This window comes from Schistocerca americana, chromosome 8 (genome assembly GCF_021461395.2).
Source record: "Schistocerca americana isolate TAMUIC-IGC-003095 chromosome 8, iqSchAmer2.1, whole genome shotgun sequence".
Classification (NCBI taxonomy): domain Eukaryota; kingdom Metazoa; phylum Arthropoda; class Insecta; order Orthoptera; family Acrididae; genus Schistocerca; species Schistocerca americana.
Genome location: NC_060126.1, coordinates 122,608,549 through 122,632,095, shown reverse-complemented (window position 1 = coordinate 122,632,095; position 23,547 = coordinate 122,608,549). Strand labels below are relative to the sequence as shown.

At 44.8% G+C, this 23,547-nt stretch overlaps 1 protein-coding gene across 1 annotated transcript in view; it reads right to left on the bottom strand.

Moving 5' to 3' along the window:
- Positions 1-23,547, bottom strand: part of LOC124544715 (L-dopachrome tautomerase yellow-f2-like) — a 127,322-nt gene that overhangs the window by 25,742 nt on the left and 78,033 nt on the right. The window contains exons 3-4 of the mRNA XM_047123361.1: positions 10,458-10,719; positions 2,332-2,691 (exon numbers count right to left, since the gene is read on the bottom strand). Of these exons, the coding sequence (XP_046979317.1) occupies positions 2,332-2,691; positions 10,458-10,719 (622 nt within the window). The remainder of the gene's footprint in view (positions 1-2,331; positions 2,692-10,457; positions 10,720-23,547) is intronic.

Here is a 23,547-nt window from a genome sequence, read left to right as displayed (position 1 = left end):
ATCCTGTCTCGGGCATGGATGTGTGTGATGTCCTTAGGTTAGTTAGGTTCAAGTAGTTCTAAGTCTGGGTGACTAATGACCTCAGTCATTAATCCCATAGTGCTTAGAGCCATTTGAACCATTTGAAGAGAAACAACAGAAGGAGCTGAAAACAAATAAGTCACCAGTTCCGGATGGAATACCAATTCGGCTTTTCCAAAAATATTCTAAGGCACTGGCCCCTTACTTAGCTTGCATTTATGGCGAATCTCTCACCCAGCTCAAAGTCCCAAGCGACTGGAAAAAAAGCTCAGGTGAATCCTGTGCATAAGGAGGTCAAATGAACGGACCCGCAAAATTACAGACCAACGTCTCTAACATCTGTTTACGGCAGAATCCTTGAATATATTCTCAATTCGTATGTAATAAATTTTCTTAAGGCTGAGAATCTTATGTCCACGGATCAGCATAGTTTTAGAAAGCACCACTTGTGAGAAACTCAGCTTGCCTTACTCACACCTGATGTATTGCGAACTATGGATGAAGGGCAACAGACGGATTCCATATTTCCGGAATGCGTTTGATACGGTGCCCAATTGCAAGCTGTTAATGAAGATAAGAGCATACTGAATAGGTTCACAGATGTGTGAGTGGCTCGAAGACTTCTTAAGCTATAGGATCCAGTACGTTGTCTTCGACGGCGAGTATTCATCAGCGACAAGAGTATCGTCAGGAGAGCCCCAGGGATGTGTGATAGGACCGCTATTATTCTCTTTATACAGAGTGGGACAAATAAAGGTGGCCCAGATAACAGTTCCATGGTACAAAGAAACACAACAGAGGAGAGGAAATACAGTATTAACCTGACTATAGACGATGTAGAAAATGACCACGATTATCTCTTAGCAGTTTTGGGGCCTGGTCAGTAAACTGCTGAAGTGATGTCGAACGTGGACTGTTGGAATTTCTGCAGTCTCATCCGAAATGTTCTGTTGCAGTTCTTGAAGACTGTGAGGCTTGTTGCGATACACCTTAGACTTGAGGGATCCCCACACAGAGTAATCGCACACTGACAGATCAGGTGGCCTGGGTGGCCAGCTACGGCTGCAGCCTGACTGATCCCTGCTAAAAACTCCATGAGGCGTGAAAAGTGTATAAATGTCGTCCAAGATCCGGCCGGCTGCATGGCCAGTTACTCCATTCTATTGGAAGTAACTGTAGGTCTTTTCCTCCTCCGTTAATGCTGCCACAAATAGTTTCAAAATGTTGTCAACGTAACGCGCCAAAGCGCTGATGAAAGAAGATGAGACCAATAATGCGATTTGCAGCCACTGCACACCAAACCCTAACCTTCTGATCACATAGTGGTGTTTCGTGGAAGTTTTGCGGATTCTCCGCTGCACAGAACCTGTGATTCTGTGAGATGATATAACGACTCAGGGGAAACGAGGTTTCATCAGACATAAAGAACAGATCCATGTCCAAGCCATTCATTGTTATCTCAGTGAACAGTCACTAACAAAACTGGAGGCGAAGAGCAGCATCTGCTGGACTTAACGCATGAACACCAAACACTCAGTAGGCGTGCGTGTGCAGGTCCAGGTGGAGTATTCGACTGATCTGCCGGTCTCTTGCGACAGGCGTCGGGTTGATTTGGTAGTACACTGAAGCATGTTCTGATGAACGGCAGCCATAACACTTTTGTATGTCTCATTTTTAATATTCTGTATCTACATCTACATTGATTCTCCGCAAGCCAGCTTATGGCTACTAGTCATTATCTTTCCTTCTCGCAAATAGAACGAGGGAAAAACAACTGTCTATATGTCTCCGCAAGAGCCCTAATTTATCGTATCTTATCTTCGTGGTCCCAACGCGAAATATGTTGGACGCAACAGAATAGTTCTGTAGTCAATGCGTTACTTTTGTGCTTGATATCATGTTAGATGGGTAGATCACATAACTAATGAGGAAGTATTGAACAGGATTGGGGAGAAGAGAAGTTTGTGGCACAACTTGACTAGGAGCAGGACATATTCTGAGGCATCAAGGGCTCACCAATTTAGTATTGGAGGGCAGCGTGGAGGGTAAAAATCGTAGAGGGAGACCAAGAGATGAATAAACTAAGCAGATTCAGAAGGATGTAGGTTGCGGTAGGTACTGGGAGATGAAGAAGCTTGCACAGGATAGATTAGCATGGAGAGCTGCATCAAACCAGTCTCAGGACAGAAGACCACAACAACAACAACATGTTACATTGCATACCCATCTCGCTGCCGCATTCCTGTCCTGCGCATTCTTCTCCGCAGCGGACAGTGTACACAATTCTTAAGTAGTTGCACTGGTACTTACCTGTTCCTGAGCCATCGAGACGAGACGGCAAATTCTCTGGAAGAGCAGAGAGCGTGGAAGAAGGCGGTGCGGTAGCCGTCGTCCTCGGGGTCGGGCGCGGAAAGCGCCACTGAGAAGATGCCATCAGCGAGCTGGTAGTTAAATCCCGCGATGTCGAAGTCGCCGTACAGCGGGTCCATGCGGAAGAAGTTGTGGCGCAGGCGGCGCGAGCTGCGGTCGGACAGGCTGAAGACGACCAGCGCCGAGGAGCCCAGGTCCGGCAGGTAGGCGAACGCCTCGCCGCAGTGGCCCGCCTCAACATCCACCGCGATACTGGCGAAGAACGACGTCGCGTCGAAGTCGTCTCTCCGCAGGTAGTACCTGTGGGCACAGGCAGCTGTTTTCAAATAGGCCGTCCTCAGTCGACATAGAAAAACTGTTGGCCTTGTTACACAGGAATTGGACATAAGTACGGAAAAACCATGAAAAATAGCCGCCTATTCACATCCCGACTGGTCGGTCGAACACGCCCCCCCCCCCCCCCCCTCTCACCAACGACCACTACCCACGGCTGAGCGGGACGCCGACCGTCTGACTTTCTGTGGACTGACGGAGTTTGGGATAGCAGGCAGTGATCAGGGCAAGCGGGTAGCGATCTGCCCGCAAACTGACGCACGCAGACTGAAACCCCCCCTTAGAAAAATTTATGAATGACTGAGCTGTTAAACCCCTTACGTTATTTGATTTTCAAACAGCTGAGCAAAACTGAAAGTACTCAGACATTTCTTTCTTTACTTATTCTGATCATCACTAAACTGACACACAATATTTTTAGCGCAACGCAATCTGACTTTCAATAATCCCTACAAAAGAATGTCCATGACTGACAATAACCTATACCTTTCATGAATCACTTATCTCACAAAAATCTTCGTTACTCGAACTATTGCAGTACAGCGAGCGCCAATACTGCCAGCTAAATAAAGGATTCTAACTACTGAAGGCACTAACTACTGATAGGCATAGTTAGCAAACGAAAGATTGTGACAGAGAACAAACAATGTATGTACCTTAATAATGTTCAAAAGTCATCATATATACAGCAGTTCATGAAATCCAGTATTACAAATTTACTCTTTCTGATGGACACACGTCCAGATCGTCCGCTCTCAAAATTCCGCCATCTCTCTCCCCACATCCACCACTGCTGGCGGCTCACCTCCAACTGCGCAACGCTACGCGCTGTTCACATCCAACTGCCCAGCACTACAATAGCGAATATTCCAACAATGCCAACCAGCCACAGACTGCACACAGCACAGCCAGTGATTTTCATACAGAGTGCTACGTGACGTTACCAATATAAAAACCTAAACAGCCTACTTACAAGACCACGGACTCGACCACCGTAAAATCTCCCGTAGAAAGGCGAACGTGTCGGAGCGGTCCTATTCGACAGTAGTCGGCCTGTGTATGTGGACGTAGTGCATACTTGAACATGAATGCAGGTGCTAGCCGAGCCTCTAAGTTGTGCCTTTGTATTTGACATTGAACGACACCTGTGCAATGTCCTCCACACTTCGCAAGTGTCAGTCGTGTTCAGAACAGTTTTCTGTGTAGTTGTGAGTCCATTGTTTTGGAGCTTAGTGCATCTGAACACGGGGAAATTGTTGGTGCCGGTATGGTGGATGCTTCTATAACCAAAGTAGCTGAGGTGGTTGGGGTTTCGAAGAGGCACCGTACCGAAGATTTATACCGCACACAGAGAAAGTGGAAAAACATCATCCTCTAAGTCACAAAGAGGACGAAAATATGTGCTGAGTGATCGTGACGGTCACTGAAGAGGATTATGACGAAAAATAAGAGAACGACAACCGCAAAAGTCACTGCAGAAGAAGGGGAGCTCCATAATCTATGACCTGCAGGGCGAGCTGCAGTTCCAAAGCAACGCATCAGTGATGTAAATGATCGTAACCGTAAAATGTGGTGCCGAAGCCATAAAACCTGGACTGAGAGAACAATGAAAGAAAGTGATATGGTCGGTTGAAACTTGCTGCACAGTGGTTTCAGCTGTTGGTCCAGACTGCATCCCAAGAGTGGACCACGGCAGTGGTTCGGTGATGATTTTGGCAGCCACGTCGTGGTGTTCCACGGGTCCCATGGTTACTCTGCAGCGTGGCACTACTGCCAGGGATTATGTGATAATTTTGCCTGATTATGTCTATTCAATGGTACAATGTTTGCTCCCAGTGGTGAGTCTGTGTTCCAAGATGACGGGGTGCTTGTTCACATGGTTCGCATTGTGCGGGACTCGTTTTGTGAACTCGAGGATGAATTTTCGCATCTCCACTGTGCACCACAGTCACCAGGTCTACTTTGGAGAGAAGGCTGCATGATAGCTATCTATTTCCGTCATCGACACCTGAACTTGTCACTACTTTTCAGGACAAATGATATAATGTTCCCTTGAAAACCATACAGGGCCTTTATTTGTCCATTCCGAAACGGCTGAAAGCTGTTTTGAATGCCAATGATTTTCCTACACCGTACTGGGGATAGTAATGTATCCACTTTCCAATATCCTCGTCGTAGAAAGCAGCTGCCTGTGCTTTCGGCCAGTTATCTTCACTGGTCTGCAGCTCGTTGTCTGTGGAAAAATTTTGTCTTCATAGCCAGCGGTTCTTGTGAGCAGAGATGAGACTGATAGGGAGCCAATTACGGACTGTATTGTGGGAAAACAAACACCTCTCATCGGGAACGCTGCGGTAGCGCCTTCATTGCCTTGCCGCGTGCGGCCGAGAATTGGCATGAAGAAGGAACTGCTCGACAATTGCGTTATGTGGGTTGCATGGCACAGGCGAAATCTCTAACCAGGCCCTCATACTTGGCGGGAGACGCTATTACCTACGCTTCTTTACGTGCTCAGTGTTCACTCAAAACTGAAAAGAGCGACCCGACACGATCGACGGGAATGCTAGAGACAGTGCCCAGCACATCTGTGCAAAGCTTTACCCGATTTTCCCAGTGGTTTCCATTTCGCAACCGATCGGAACTTACTTTCTGGTCAACTCTGGTATATTGTATGTAAATCCCTGTGGTGTTTGTAACATATAGCGTGTTTATGAGTGGCTGTCTAATGTTGTCCGTCCGCAGCTCGTGGTCGTGCGGTAGCGTTCTCGCTTCCCGCGCCCGGTTTCCCGGGTTCGATTCCGGACGGGGTCAGGGATTTTCTCTGCCTCGTGATGACTGGGTGTTGTGTGATGTCCTTCGGTCACTTAGGTTTAAATAGTTCTAAGTTCTAGGGTACTGATGACCATAGATGTTAAGTCCCATAGTGCTCAGAGCCATTTTAATGTTGTCCCCTCAAAGGAATTCTCAAGGCTACAAATGATTAAAACGACCCTACAACTAGAGACCTCTATAAAACCAAGTATTATGTTGTGATTTGACTTCAGTATAGCAGATCAAACCAATAGTTCCTGTCGGGATGCTACTAGAACGAATCACAACTTGGATACCGTAAATGACTTATTCTCAAAAAACATATAGAGTGCACAATGTCCGATTCTTCCCTAAATGTAATTTCGAGATTGGCAGAACATACGTTTGCTTTAGACCACGTCCCAATTTATTAGACAGAAACAGAGTTGGCTAATATTGATTAGCGGTGACAAACAGAAGACTTACACTCTGACTGCCACTTTCAGAAAAAATTCAGTAGGCACGCAAATGGAACTCAGCACATTTACTGAGAGTGTTTCCCTATCCACCGAACCGATGTCTGCATCTCACCTACTGAAGCACAGACAGCAGTTGACTGCACCGACGGCGTGCTGGTCGGAGCGTTGGCCACTGTGCAGATGACGTATGTAGCTACGTGTCATTCTCTGCCTACACAGTGGACTCAGGATGCTGTTTACAAACTACCAGCGTTGAAATTACCTCAGTACAAGACAGAACGCAAGTCAAGATTTCTGGTTGCTCACGAGCCAGAAACAGAAATTCGACTCAAGTATTGTCCTATAAAGAAGCACTTCATTGTTTTGATATTCCACAGAGAAGTAAAGAACCGTCAATCGAGTAAACTGAATAATTCCGTTCACAGGAAAAGGACTTCACGTGCTCCTTGTGGCGAAAATCAACAGTTACCAAAATCGAACTGCAAGATTCTGCTCTGTGGGTCTCGCCTGCGAAGTCTCTATGTCGATCCCTGGAGGGAAGTATCTTCGACCAATCTCCGCATGAAAGCGTGTCCACGCCATATTCCCGCTCGATCCCGGCCATGCGGCGTCTACTTTAGCGCTCAGGCAACGAATTACAGCAGCTTTTACGAAAACATTACCTCCAACTACATGGGTCACGAATTTGCCAGCTAAAGTTCATACTCCTTTCAGGAGATTTTCTGGAAGTTTCCGTTTCCCATCCTACATCCTTAGCACTTCGCCACTCAGATACGCGTCTCTGTTTTTCAGTGGGAAGTGTGCCCTTGGAAGTCAGCTTGTGACCATCGTCTGTGACGCCACGCATTCCTTTGCTCTAAAAAGGGTCTCTTTTTGCCTTGTTTCGCCCCCATCGCTATTCTGAACTATTTTTTTCAGCCCACTAGAGTGCCATCACTGTCCGCATTATGGCGGTTCTGCGGCCTGTAGTCAGCCGCCTCCTCGGTCTGTTCTCTCTCGGAACAGTAAACGTCCGCCCCTGCAGAACACAGCTCTCCACCTGACCTCTCTTCAGCTAATAGCGGCTTTTGAGGAACGTGTTCTCCACATCGCCGTTTCTGTCAGCATTTAGTACTATGGAAATAGTAAGCAGCTGGTGCTAGCCAGTGTCAGTCAATGATATGATTAATAATCCGATTGTGCATCGTAAACAATGATCTAATATAAATACACTACTGGCCATTAAAATTGCTACACCATGAAGATGACGTTCTACAGACGCCAAATTTAACCGGCAGCAAGAAGATGCTGTGATATGCAAATGATTAGCATTTCAGAGGGTTCACACAAGGTTGGCGCCGGTGGCGACACCTAAATAGTTTCCAACCGATTTCTGATTCACAAACAGCAGTTGACCGGCGTTGCCTGGTGAAACGTTGTTGTGATGCCTCGTGTGAGGAGAAATGCGAACCATCACGTTTCCGACTTCGATAAAGGTCCTATTGTAGTCTATCGCCATTGCGGTTTATCGTGTCGCGCCATTGCTGCTCGCGTTGGTCGAGATCCAATGACTGTTAGCAGAATATGGAATCGGTGTTTTCAGGAGGGTAATACGGAACGCCGTGCTGGATCCCAACAGCCTCGTATCACTAGCAGTCGAGATGACAGGCACCTTATCTGTATAGCTGTAACGGATCGTGCAGCCACGTCTCGATCCCTGAGTCAACAGATAAGGACGTTTGCAAGACAATAACCATCTGCACGACCAGTTCTACGACGTTTGCAGCAGCATGGACTATCAGCTCGGAGACCATGGCTGCGGTTACCCTTGACGTTGCATCTCAGACAGGAGCGCGTGCGATGGTGTACTCAACGACGAACCTGGGTGCACAAATGGCAAAACGTCATTTTTTCTGATGAATTCAGGTTCTATTTACAGTATCATGATGGTCGCATCCGTGTTTGGCGACATCGCAGTGAACGCACATTGGAAGCGTGTATTCGTCATCGCCATACTGACATATCACCCGGCGTGATGGTATAGGGTGCCATTGGTTACACGTCTCGGTCACCTCTTGTTCGCATTGACGACACTTTGAACAGTGGACGTTACATTTCAGTTGTGTTACGACCCGTGGCTCTACCCCTCGTTCGATCCCTGCGAAAACCTACATTTCAGCAGGATAATGCACGACCGCATGCTGCAGGTCCCGTACGGGCCTTTCTGGATACGGAAAATGTTCGACTGCTGCCCTGACCACCACATTCTCCAGATCTCTCACCAATTGAAAACGTCTGGTCAATGGTGGCCGAGGAACTGGCTCGTCACAGTACGCCAGGCACTGCTCTTGATGAACTGTGGTATCGTGTTGAAGCTGCATGGGCAGCTGTTATTGTACACGCCATTCAAGCTCTGTTTGACTCAATGCCCAGGCGTATCAAGGCCGTTATTACGGCGAGAGGTGGTTGTTCTGGGTACTGATTTCTCAGGATCCATGCACCCAAATTTCTTGAAAATGTAATCACATTTCAGTTCTAGTATAATATATTTGTCCAATGAATACCCGTTTATCATCTGCATTTCTTCTTGGTGTAGCAATTTTAATGGCCAGTAGTGTATAAATTGAAAAGAGTTGACATAATATTATATGAATGATGTAAAATGTTACCGCCTTACAACTTTTAAAGCATTGGCTGAAGATGTGAGGGAGATGTTGTACCGTTGACTCCCCATTTCCGACCCATATGGGACGAGGGAAATGAAAAGTATTCCGATATTCCGATTCGAACCACCGGCGGATCGAAGCTTAATCGAAAACACGCATTTATACAAAACATATTTATACCGTAAAACATCAGGAAATGAAGACAACAGAAGAGATTTAGCCAATGAGCTGTCTGCATTTGATAATTACTTCAAAATCTGGAGACTCCAACCCAGTGTGAGTAAAATAGAAGTGTGTTGCTTCCATCCAAATAACCGGTTGGCGAACGTAAAACTGGAAGTAAGTTTCAGAGGCAGAATTCTTCGTCATATTGGAACCCAAAATATCTTGGTGTCATCCTGGATCGTACACTATGCTTCAAACAACACCTTCTTAGCTCAAAAGCTGAGGACTCGAAACAACATCCTCCATAAGCTACGCGGAACTACCTGGGGATCTTCAGCAACCACCCTGAGATCTTCAGCTCTGGGCTTGGTGTACTCAAGTGCTTAGTATTGTGGACCTGTTTGGATGAACAGTCATCATACAAGGCTTGTTGATACCCAGCTAAATACGATAATGCGCATATCATCTGGCGCAATCAGATCTACTCCAGTTTATTGGCTTCCACTGCTAACCAGTATAATGCCTCCTGATCTACGCAGATGTACTGCCCTTATGAGAGAATTCCACAAGATCTCCATGAATTCTAACCTATCCGTGCATAGCGACCTGCCACTTTTAAATCGCAAGAGACTGAAATCACGCCATCCAACTCTGTGCGATGCTGCTGACATGGTTGCTAAGAATTTCAAATCTCTTGAAGAGTGGAAAGGTCGGTTGGAAGCAGTGACAGATGTGCACCTGCATAATATCTTCTCAGGTGCTAAACTTCCAAGTGGATTCGACCTACCACGCAAGACCTGGACTACTATCAACAGAATCAGTACCAGCCATGGGCGATGCAGGGATGCTCTCTTTAAGTGGAAGTAGCTGCCTGATCCAGCTTGTGACTGTGGGGCTCCATACCAGACTGAATCTTCCTGGCAGATTAAAACTGTGTACTGGACCGAGACTCGAACTCGGGACCTTTGCCTTTCGCGGGCAAGTGCTCTAGTAACTAAACTACCCAAGCACTACTCACGCCTCGTCCTCACAGCTTTACTTCTGCCAGTACCTCTTCTCCTACCTTCGCAGGAGAGCTTCTGTAAAGTTTGGAAGGTAGGAGACGAGATACTGGCAGAAGTAAAGCTGTGAGTACCGGGCGTGAGTCGTGCTTCGGTAGCTCAGATGGTAGAGCACTTGCCCCGAAAGGCAAATGTCCCGAGTTCGAGTCTACGTCCGGCACACAGTTGTAATCTGCCAGGAAGTTTCATATCAGCGCACACTTCGCTACAGAGTGAATATTTCATTCTGGATCCATACCAGACTGTTCACCACATTGTCAGTGAATGCAGGATTCGAGCCTATCACGGCGCCAAAGAGGACTTCCTGCTAGCAACTCCAGATGCAGTGCGCTGGATTGAAGGACTGGATATTCAGTTGTAAAGACAAACTTAAGTTTCTTCTGTGTCAATATGTACATATGTATAAGTAATTTAATTTCATGATATGTCTGTATTAGCCATTAGCTAAATAATGGTAAATAGTATGCTGTAAATCACGACGAGAAGATATACAAGATACCAGCACGTTTCTGAGCGTGCTCGTACTACGTCGGGAACGTGGTTTTGCGTCTTCACGCTGAGCAATACGTTCCGCGCGACGGCCGCAGACAGGGTACCTGAGGAGGAGGGTGTCGGTGCGCAGGTCGTAGACGAGTAGCTGCGGCCGGGTGAGGCGGACGAGCGCGCCCTGCCCCAGGTCGGCGGTGCCGGCGTCCATCACCCACAGCCGGTCGCACGCGTCCGCCCTGACGCGGTAGGCGGACGTGATGCGCGCTGACTCGCCCTCGGCGCGCTCGCCACCCTCCAGCCGCTGCGTCTCCCAGTCCGGGTACGGCGACAGCGGCGGCGACCGTGGCGACGCAGGCGCCCTCTCCTCCCCTGCAAAGTGGCCAGTACTCACTCTCTCACCACTTAATATGGAAACATCACGGTTAAACCTCTGAAGACAAGGTTGTTACGAGGGTCACTCCAAAAGAAAAGCACACAATTATTTTTTTAAATCCATCTTTTATATATGTTGAGAGCGTATGGGTGCTATTCTGTCATTCTGCGCAACGGATTAATCTGTGATGTACCCTTTACCCTGTGGCTCCTGCAAGATGCAATTTCCACCCCCACACTACTACAGAAGTCAGACAGACGCTCCTAAAGTTCTAAAGAGAAATGCCTGAAAAACTTTAAGCAATAAATATCTTCTGGAGTCTTCCACTGTAAGGAAATGAACAAAAAATTCACAAAATTTCTTACATAACTAGTGGGATACTTGGGTACTGGAGTAGTGCTAGTTAGTGTAAGAAAAACATGAAACTAACGAAAACTATTATTTATTTTGCAAAAACTCTGAGAAATCACAATGGCACTTTTAGTTATGAACTGAACAAGATATTTCCGGGTTCTTTTCGGAATGTGAAGTTACCTTTTAAGGATAGGATTCGCTAATGAAATTTCTATACATAGTTTAAGACTGTTATTGACTTGGCAGAATGGCTGAGAGCCGCACCTACTCAACTTGAATAATCATCCGTTAGAATGTTGCTAGGTACGGTCGAGGCTGTCGCGTGTGAAATGCAGTGAAGTGTACTGTTGTTGAGGAAATATGGGGCTCACAAGAGCTGTAGCATACAATACCGTAAGCTGCGATGACTGCTGTCTGCGCCGCTCGCTGCTGACAAATAAGATAACTCTCGTTCTATCTGGATTGACCTTCGCCAATCAAACTCTCCCTACGCCTTGTTGAAGTCGAGGACTCCTAATCGCCCCTAGTCTATTGGCGTGGTACACCGGTCAGATAACCAGTCCACCGTGATGCCACTCAAAAATTCGCTCGCAAACGTGTAACTATAACTCTGTCCGTTCACACCGCACGATAAGTGTGGTGGCCAACACAGTGAACAACGCTTAATCGCAAGGACTCAATAATTCGCTCTCGACAGCGGTGCTTTCCCAGTGAAGTACTGAGGAGAGACTTGTTCCTCGCTCTTTGAGTACACGTACGAGCGCGCACGCTCTCGTTATGTGTTCTAGCTCCAAGAGCGACAACGGAACGGCCCCTCTCCACGCCAGACGTGAAGGGGTATATCTTTCAGTCTCTTCCATTACTCCTTCAGCTCAAGGCGTCAGGAATATCGTCTGCCAATCAGCATTGCTCTTCTAAAACGGGAGAATGACGTTTCGTTTAAGGCGACCAATCCAGAAATCTGTAGCTTTGGCGTTTGCTGTCTGCCTGTGAAAATCCCTGAAACTCTGGTTTATATTTCTAAAGAATTCATAGGCTGGGCGCTCCCACACAATGTAGCGGAATCTGCTTTTAGGCCGAGCACGGGGTGTTCTTCCTTTGACTTGGGCAAACGCTGTCTGCTCTATGGGTGGTCACCGGACAACCTAGATGGCCTGAGTCGTCCTTTGATGGGACCAGCCCCCCGGCGTGTGGTTTGCATCTCCCGAACTAAAAACCCTGCGACCGTCGTCCGGACCGTTCGTCGGATAGTTACGTTATTTAAGGAAACAGGAAGTGTTCAGCCACATGTGAAACGTCAACCACGACCTGCAACAAATCATGATGCCCAAGTAGGTGTTTTAGCTGCTGTCGCGGCTAATCCGCACATCAGTAACAGATAAATTGCGTGAGAATCGGGAATCTCAAAAACGTCGGTGTTGTGAATGCTACATCAACATCGATTGCACCCGTACCATATTTCTATGCACCAGGAACTGCATGGCGACGACTTCGAATGCCGTGTACGGTTTTGCCAATGGGCACAAGAGAAATTACGGGACCATTACAGATTTTTTGCACGCGTTCTACTTAGCGACGAAGCGTCATTCACCAACAGCGGTAACGTAAACCGGCATAATATGCACTATTGGGCAACCGAAAATCCACGATGGCTGCGACAAGTGCAACATCAGCGACCTTGGCGGGATAATGTATGGTGCGGCATTGTGGAAGGAAGGATAATTGGCCCCCATTTTATCGATGGCAATCTAAATGGTGCAATGTATGCTGATTTCCTACGTAATGTTCTACCGATGTTACTACAAGATGTTTCACTGCATGACAGAATAGCGATGTACTTCCAACATAATGGATGTCCGGCATGTAGCTCGCGTGATGTTGAAGTGGTATTGAATAGCCATTTCATGACAGGTGGATTGGTCGTCGAAACGCAATACCATGGCCCGCACGTTCACCGGATCTGTGGGGAAAGTTAAAGGATATTTGCTATCGTGATCCACCGACAACGCCTGATAACATGCGTCAGCGCATTGTCAATGCATGTGCGACCATTACGGAAGGCGAACTACTCGCTGTTGAGAGGAATGTCGTTACGCGTATTGCCAAATGCATTGAGGCTGATAGACATCATTTTGAGCATTTATTGCATTAATGTGGTATTTACAGGCAATCATGCTGTAACAGCATGCGTTCTCAGAAATGATAAGTTCACAAAGGTACATGCACCACATTGGAACAACCGAAATAATTTTAATTTAAAGAACCTACCTGTTACCAATTGTTCGTCTACATTTGTGAGCCATATGTTTGTGACTATTACAGCGCCATCAATCACAAAGCGAAAAAAGTGGTCCAACTAAAACATTCATATTTCTTTGCGTACTACACGAATATGTAATAAAAAATGGGGGTTCCTATTTAAATAAATGCAGCTGATATACGTTTGGCCTGTGGCAGCGCCATCTAGCGGGCCAACCACAGCGCCATCTGGTTTCCCCCTTCAAGCTAGACAAGTTTAGTTGTTTGTAGTTTTTACGTTTGACGCTTATTTCGTGAGATATTTGGCCCGGTCACGATCAATGGATCACCATGCATACATTGAGGAAGTATTCCCCAAAATATTATGAGAGGATTTCAAAAAGTAACAATTCTATGAGCGTTTGAAGCCGAGATTGCACGGCCCCTGGTAGACGCTCAGTATTATGGAAAAGATATTCGTGATAATTTCGACTCTGCTGAGAATATGACACACTACTTCACAAAAATTTATCGGATGATATTCGTCAACATTACTTCTGTTCTGCTTGCGAGCAATCCTCGTGCATCTGGCAGCGCGCTAAAGCAACCGGTGAACTGGTAAGTTACAAACACAAAACGCCATTGCTACAAGTCGTTGTCGATGCCATCACCCCTATTTATACCGATCTGAGTAAACCTGATTTGCTGGAGCGTTTTTTGGGCAGTTTTATGCAAAATGTGAACGAAAGTTTCAGTGGTCTCATTTGGACATACGCTCCAAATATAACATCCAGCAGAAGCGAAACTGTCAACATTGTTTCAATTTTGGCCGAATGTCTATTCAGTATGGACCATACTGCCTTAATTCACGTGGCAAATGCCTTTCAGGTCAAAATCGGCGATGAAATGCGCCGATTCTATGAAGATAGAGACGCCAGCGGCGATGATCTCAGTGACGAAAGGCGCCTTGAGGACGAAAATGAGGGCTTGTCAGGTCAAAGTAGCAGAAAGCGGCCATTCACTAGTAGGGGCGATAGTTATCATGGATCAAGCATCGATAATATCCCATGAGCTTCAGGTTTTGTCCCATTTTATCCCATTTTATATGATAAATCCTGGGCAAACTGTGAACGCGTTTTTATCGAAATCACGTTTTCCGGAATGTTTGTCATCGCCATCGCTACAGTTTTCATCCGATTTTAATCATTTTTGGTCTCTATTGAAGCAGACAATTCTCTTCAGTTCACCGCAGCCGATTTTTTATGTTCATACTGAAATTTCTATAATTTCGTTTTTTTCGTTTTTTTGTTTGCAAAGTCCTACGATGAATTAAAATTGCATTTGTAAGTATCAGGGTGATATGTTAATTTCACGTTATAGCGACAACCGTCGATCTACTCATTTCAGAGCTGCGATGGAAAACTCCTAATTACACAATGAAGATATTAATATTTTTCAATAAAAATACCAATAGAAAGTTCAACTTATGCTTTACTCATTGCATCAAACCCCATTTGTCAACTACATTCCACTACGGAGGAAAAAAAAGCTCTAAATTTGAGCAACATTTTCATCCGTCCCCCTGTGTTCCTTCCCCCTTGGTAACTTTCACTTAAAACAAATCAATATTTTATTTTTCATCTTAAATTGATATTTAGAGCTTTTTGAACAAAATGGTGGTTAAAATTATTGAACTGGACATGAGGAAGTTGTTTAAAAATGAATTTAAAGACCTCTCTATGTGTGTCCTACACATTCTTGTTTCAGCTGCTTTCACACTTCAATGTCATCATTAGATTCTTGCTCTAGAAGCGTATACTATACAGTTCTTTTGCGAGCTAACACCACTATTAGAAGATACGCTTTGCGATGTTCTTATGTTTGCCTTGTATATATTTGGCTTTCGAGCGTTGTTTTTCTTACAGTCTTTCCTGTAGTTCGAGTTCCTATTCTCAGAGTTATATGCCTGTAATTCATTTTAATGTGGGGCAGTTAGGAGGCGTGAAGTTCTACAATTGCCAGGAATATATTCTGCGCTTAATATAAGATAATAATTCTTACCAATTGATTCCATGAGCTGAGAAGCTGAGAAGTGAGTCCTTGAGGCAAATGAAGATGCCAGAATCTCAAGGAGAAACAAGAAATAGATAAGATGAGGAACATGTAAACCATGAAAATTAGGCAACTGGAATATATTAGAAACAACAAATGTCAGTCATAGGTCAAATATATCTTTGAACTGAATTTCTCGAGAGTTAAATTTCGTGGTATGTTTATTCTATGCACAAAATACCTATTTGAACTAACGGCACTATTTGGAGGAAAGTGGACTCCAAACATTTACCGTGCTATCAACATGAAGGAAAATACATACTGATTAATTATAAAAAGTAACCTTAGTTTGGATTACCAAATGTAAATATTTCTAGAATAAAAACTTGTGGTTGAAACGACATGATTGTAGTCAGCTTTTAAGATAGATATGTTGTTTTTGTGTACCTAAGGTTTCAAGCGTGTAAGTAAGTCAGTTACACAGTGCACAGATTCCAAGTGTGGGGCCTGTACATAAAAATGTATTTAACTGATCTTCACAAAAAATTGTAATACAAAAAGCTCAGCGTCAGAACTAATGTGATTAATATGAATCAAGATGTTCAGCAAGAAACACGCCTATTTTCCCACAATTTTGATGCTACTAAGAGTTCACATTTCTTAGTAACAGCTGTATAATCTTTATGAAAATTATTGGTATTTTTCCAAGCATTTACATCGTAGTTACCGTAACTGGTTCACACTGGGACGACAGCGATGTAACATCAGTACAGTTCTCTGCGTATGGCCCAGAGCGAAACGGAGTGTCAGTTTCTCCGCGCAACTGCATCGTATGATACAGGAGGATAGAAACTTCAAGTCATATGATGTGGTTCAAAATAGTTTTATGTGGATGAAGCAACGGTACAACCGTCTCTGTAGTTATTTTCTATGTAAAAGTTTACTTCTCGCGTAAAAACTTAAGGAACTACTGTTTTGGGATTCACATTTGTTCTCCGAGATGCAATATTTCCATTCTGAGGGAATTATTCGAAAAAAAATTAGATTCTTTGGCATCTGAATTCTGATAACAGAGTTCGATAATGAACTGGTTCTCTTTTCCTACAGCTCATATTTGTTTATAATTCGAAATTAAGTAAAACACAGCACATATTTTGAAAACCTTGCAATAAGAAATGTAGTCACCCTCCAGTTTACATCTGATGCAATTTGGACCATACAATGTTGCATAACAAATGTAGCTAGCATATAAAATTGCTTTAACACTGTAAGGAGAGCCATAGCTAGAATAGAAACGTCAAATACATGGAAACTGTTCAAGAAGAGACTGGTAGCAATGCGCTCCACACGAAGCAATCGCCAACTGCTGTGTCTTGTTGCTTGATATCGCTCCCGTGGCAACCCGAGTGTCGCACGGATAAGCATTGCGCCACGCGCGTGACGTAGCATATCACATACAGTATCGCCTCAGTGACATCTGCGTCTTACCAAGTGAGATGGCACACGGGATTCGCATATGGGAGGACGGAGGTTCGATTCCACATCCAGCATCTAGATTTCGGTTTTCCGTGATTTCTCTAAATTGCTCAGAGAAATGTGGTTAAGATGAAATACAAGGCGACCAAAATCCGCTATTGGGGTTGAAATATCTTCAAGTGGAGCTCTCATGCCTTGCTTCGTCGTCCAACAAGATAGGCCAACGCTACAGAGATAAAATAGGTTTCCTCTTAGCATGTTTTACACAAGACGGTCAGCTACAGTCCTTGAAATGAAACTACAGTATATACTAATATATAGTGTATGTGGAGCTTAGAAAAGTATTTCAGATGTATCAGTGAACACATTTTTAAGTGAATAGCTTTTGTGAGAAAAGGAAACGATCGAAAGATTTGATAGTATGATGGAAACTGGCATGAGACAGCTTTTTTACAATGTTTAAAATACAATAGCCGACTCTGGTCGCACTCCCCTTCAGTTTTCACACATTTCTCGGATACTTTTGCCAAAATTATAATCTTCAAAATTAAAGAGGGTTATAACTTATTTTCAATAGCGTTCATTAAAAACGTGATTCGCAGCGGTTTTTTTTTTTAACAAAAGGGTACTTGCTTCAAAATATTGTTTGATACAGGAGTACTACTTACCCCCTCTGCCTATTATCATTTGATATAAACCTCATTCCCATATCTTGAACAATTCACCGAATGTAAGCCTTACGTTGTATACTGAAATAATCATAATTCTTTAAAAAATTCTTTACGTTTTCTTTTTGACAACCCACTTCATTATTATTAGTATTCGTTTTTTATTTTTAATTATCAGCTTTCATAACTTGCTCTTCCTCACAACAGCTTAGCATACCGTACCCATCTCGTACAGGGCTTTAAAAAAAGTGTCACATATCCTACAGGAGACAGTGTGGGTCAAAACTAGAAGACTGACTGAAAATGACTTGCAAGTTCGTAGCGCCCTCCATCGGTAATGCTGGAATTCAATATGGTGTTGGCCCACTCTTACCGCTGATGACAGCTTCCACTCTCCTAGGCATACGTTCAATCAGGTGCTGGATGCTTTCTTGGGGAATGGCAGCCCATTCTTCATGGAGTGCTATACCGATGTTGGTCGGTGAGGCCTGGCACGAAGTTGGCGTTCCAAAACATCCCAGAGGCGTTCTTTAGGATTCAGGTCAGGACTCTGTGCAGGCCAGTCCATTACAGGAATGTTTTTGTCTTGTAGCCACTCCGCCAACGACCGTGCACTAGGAACAGGTGCTCGATTGTGTTGAAAAATGCAGTTGCCATCCCCGAATCGATCTTCAACAGCGGGAAGCAAGAAGGCGCTTTAAACATCAATGTAGGCCTGTGCTATGATAGTGCCACGCAAAACAACAAGAGGTGCAAGCCCCCGCCATGAAAAACACGACCACACCATAACACCACCGCCTCCGAATTTTACTGTTGGCACTACACACACTGGCAGATGACGTTCACCGGTAATTCGCCATACCCACACCTTGCCATCGGGTCGCCATATTGTGCACCGTGTTTTCTCACTCCACACAACGTTTTTCTACCGTTCAATAGTCCAACGTTTACGCTCCTTACACTAAGCGAGGCGTCGTTTTGCATTTAACGGCGTGATGTATGGCTTATGAGCAGCCGCTCGACTGTGAAATCCAAGTTTTCTCCCCTCCCGCCTAACTGTCATAGTACTTGCAGTGGATCCTGATGCACTTTGGAATTTCTGTGTGATGGTCTGGATAGATGTTTGTCTATTACACATTACTATCCTTTTCAACTGTCGCCTGTCTCTGTCAGTCAACAGACGAGGTCTGAATGTACGCTTTCGTGTTGTACGTGTCCCTTCACGTTTCCACTTCACTACCACATTGGAAACAGTGGACCTAGGGATGTTTAGGAGTGAGGAAATCTCGGGTACAGACGTATAACACAAGTGACATCCAAAAACCTGACCACGCTCGAAGTCCGTGAGTTCCGCGGAGCGCCCCGTTCTGCTCTCTCGCCATGTTTACTGAGGCCACTGATATGGAGTACCGGGCAATAGGTGGCAGCACAATACACCTAATACGAAAAACGTATGTTTCTGGGGGTGTCCGGATATTTTTGATCACATTGCGTTTATCCGGAAACCAATACCTGTTGAGATATGGGCCGTTTTACTTGTAAAGATTAGTGTATAGTAATCGGTATATGCGTAGCATATTATGACACTGTAGTATGCAAGTGTGAGCAGATACAAGTCCTCGACTAATCTTGGAGGTCAGGCAACAGGATCGGTCCAGTAGCCACGCACGGGCAGGAATTGTCGCTGGCAGAAGCAGAGGGCCACACACTTCACCACACGGCTTAATGTCTGTTCCATGATTTCTGTGCGATGAATTACCAGCGCTATTGTACAGCGATACCCATGCAGAAAGACGACGACTGGCGTTTATATGGGTTTCCCTTATACCGGACTTGAATCCGTTGGTTTTCTAGCTATGGGGACATTTAAAGACATTGGTGTATGCGCAACGCATAGACAATGTGCAGCAGTTACAGGAGCGCTTAACCACTACATACGACAAAGTTCAATCGATCCAGGTGTTCTTAGAACAATGGGTGATTCTCTGCAAAGAAGGGCGGAAGGATCTGTCAGGATGTGTGGTAACCTCAGGCAGCACTGTCTATAGCTTCTACTTCTATGCAGCTGACATAATGGAATAAAAGAACAAACTGGCCCGTCTCAAAACAGGTATTGTGTTCTGAACATATCATTATAGGATCTTCTCTTCCGGTTTTGAACAATAGCACCTCCAGCATGGGTATATGACACCTCTTTATAAACACCTCGTAGTATTCAGAATGAATTTTTCACTCTGCAGTGGGATATGCACTAATTTGTAACCTCGTCGTCATCTCCTTCCAAGGATTAGGTGCTGTAGTCACCTGTTCCGCTCTCCGTCATCCATCCATCTATATGTTATCGAGGTCTACCCAGTTCTCTCTTTCCAGTCGGCCGATAATTCACTATCTTTTTCTGTGTTCCATTTTCTATCATTCTATGCACATCATCGTTCTACTTCATTCTGCATTGAGGTGAAATAGTCTTGGAATAGCGATGTGCAAATATCCAGATGGCGATAGTATCGCGCAACAAAAGTGTAAAGAGGACATTACATTGACGGACTCGAGTGATTCATGTAGAAAGGTTTCCTATGTGATTGTGGCTGCCTGAATTAATAGACTTTGAATGCGGAATGGTAGTTGGAGCAAGACGCATGGGACATTCCATTTCGGAAATTCAATATTCCGAGATCCACATCGCTATTCCAAGACTATTTCACCTCAATGCAGAATGAAGTAGAACGATGATGTGCATAGAATGATAGAAAATGGAACACAGAAAAAGATAGTGAATTATCGGCCGACTGGAAAGAGAGAACTGGGTAGACCTCGATAACATATAGATGGATGGATGACGGAGAGCGGAACAGGTGACTACAGCACCTAATCCTTGGAAGGAGATGACGACGAGGTTACAAATTAGTGCATATCCCACTGCAGAGTGAAAAATTCATTCTGAATACTACGAGGTGTTTATAAAGAGGTGTCATATACCCATGCTGGAGGTGCTATTGTTCAAAACCGGAAGAGAAGATCCTATAATGATATGTTCAGAACACAATACCTGTTTTGAGACGGGCCAGTTTGTTCTTTTATTCCATTATGTCAGCTGCATAGAAGTAGAAGCTATAGACAGTGCTGCCTGAGGTTACCACACATCCTGACAGATCCTTCCGCCCTTCTTTGCAGAGAATCACCCATTGTTCTAAGAACACCTGGATCGATTGAACTTTGTCGTATGTAGTGGTTAAGCGCTCCTGTAACTGCTGCACATTGTCTATGCGTTGCGCATACACCAATGTCTTTAAATGTCCCCATAGCTAGAAAACCAACGGATTCAAGTCCGGTATAAGGGAAACCCATATAAACGCCAGTCGTCGTCTTTCTGCATGGGTATCGCTGTACAATAGCGCTGGTAATTCATCGCACAGAAATCATGGAACAGACATTAAGCCGTGTGGTGAAGTGTGTGGCCCTCTGCTTCTGCCAGCGACAATTCCTGCCCGTGCGTGGCTACTGGACCGATCCTGTTGCCTGACCTCCAAGATTAGTCGAGGACTTGTATCTGCTCACACTTGCATACTACAGTGTCATAATATGCTACGCATATACCGATTACTATACACTAATCTTTACAAGTAAAACGGCCCATATCTCAACAGGTATTGGTTTCCGGATAAACGCAATGTGATCAAAAATATCCGGACACCCCCAGAAACATACGTTTTTCGTATTAGGTGTATTGTGCTGCCACCTATTGCCCGGTACTCCATATCAGTGGCCTCAGTAAACATGGCGAGAGAGCAGAACGGGGCGCTCCGCGGAACTCACGGACTTCGAGCGTGGTCAGGTTTTTGGATGTCACTTGTGTTATACGTCTGTACCCGAGATTTCCTCACTCCTAAACATCCCTAGGTCCACTGTTTCCAATGTGGTAGTGAAGTGGAAACGTGAAGGGACACGTACAACACGAAAGCGTACATTCAGACCTCGTCTGTTGACTGACAGAGACAGGCGACAGTTGAAAAGGATAGTAATGTGTAATAGACAAACATCTATCCAGACCATCACACAGAAATTCCAAAGTGCATCAGGATCCACTGCAAGTACTATGACAGTTAGGCGGGAGGGGAGAAAACTTGGATTTCACAGTCGAGCGGCTGCTCATAAGCCATACATCACGCCGTTAAATGCAAAACGACGCCTCGCTTAGTGTAAGGAGCGTAAACGTTGGACTATTGAACGGTAGAAAAACGTTGTGTGGAGTGAGAAAACACGGTGCACAATATGGCGACCCGATGGCAAGGTGTGGGTATGGCGAATTACCGGTGAACGTCATCTGCCAGTGTGTGTAGTGCCAACAGTAAAATTCGGAGGCGGTGGTGTTATGGTGTGGTCGTGTTTTTCATGGCGGGGGCTTGCACCTCTTGTTGTTTTGCGTGGCACTATCATAGCACAGGCCTACATTGATGTTTAAAGCGCCTTCTTGCTTCCCGCTGTTGAAGATCGATTCGGGGATGGCAACTGCATTTTTCAACACAATCGAGCACCTGTTCCTAGTGCACGGTCGTTGGCGGAGTGGCTACAAGACAAAAACATTCCTGTAATGGACTGGCCTGCACAGAGTCCTGACCTGAATCCTAAAGAACGCCTCTGGGATGTTTTGGAACGCCAACTTCGTGCCAGGCCTCACCGACCAACATCGGTATAGCACTCCATGAAGAATGGGCTGCCATTCCCCAAGAAAGCATCCAGCACCTGATTGAACGTATGCCTAGGAGAGTGGAAGCTGTCATCAGCGGTAAGAGTGGGCCAACACCATATTGAATTCCAGCATTACCGATGGAGGGCGCTACGAACTTGCAAGTCATTTTCAGTCAGTCTTCTAGTTTTGACCCACACTGTCTCCTGTAGGATATGTGACACTTTTTTTAAAGCCCTGTACGAGATGGGTACGGTATGCTAAGCTGTTGTGAGGAAGAGCAAGTTATGAAAGCTGATAATTAAAAATAAAAAACGAATACTAATAATAATGAAGTGGGTTGTCAAAAAGAAAACGTAAAGAATTTTTTAAAGAATTATGATTATTTCAGTATACAACGTAAGGCTTACATTCGGTGAATTGTTCAAGATATGGGAATGAGGTTTATATCAAATGATAATAGGCAGAGGGGGTAAGTAGTACTCCTGTATCAAACAATATTTTGAAGCAAGTACCCTTTTGTTAAAAAAAAAAACCGCTGCGAATCACGTTTTTAATGAACGCTATTGAAAATAAGTTATAACCCTCTTTAATTTTGAAGATTATAATTTTGGCAAAAGTATCCGAGAAATGTGTGAAAACTGAAGGGGAGTGCGACCAGAGTCGGCTATTGTATTTTAAACATTGTAAAAAAGCTGTCTCATGCCAGTTTCCATCATACTATCAAATCTTTCGATCGTTTCCTTTTCTCACAAAAGCTATTCACTTAAAAATGTGTTCACTGATACATCTGAAATACTTTTCTAAGCTCCACATACACTATATATTAGTATATACTGTAGTTTCATTTCAAGGACTGTAGCTGACCGTCTTGTGTAAAACATGCTAAGAGGAAACCTATTTTATCTCTGTAGCGTTGGCCTATCTTGTTGGACGACGAAGCAAGGCATGAGAGCTCCACTTGAAGATATTTCAACCCCAATAGCGGATTTTGGTCGCCTTGTATTTCATCTTAACCACATTTCTCTGAGCAATTTAGAGAAATCACGGAAAACCGAAATCTAGATGCTGGATGTGGAATCGAACCTCCGTCCTCCCATATGCGAATCCCGTGTGCCATCTCACTTGGTAAGACGCAGATGTCACTGAGGCGATACTGTATGTGATATGCTACGTCACGCGCGTGGCGCAATGCTTATCCGTGCGACACTCGGGTTGCCACGGGAGCGATATCAAGCAACAAGACACAGCAGTTGGCGATTGCTTCGTGTGGAGCGCATTGCTACCAGTCTCTTCTTGAACAGTTTCCATGTATTTGACGTTTCTATTCTAGCTATGGCTCTCCTTACAGT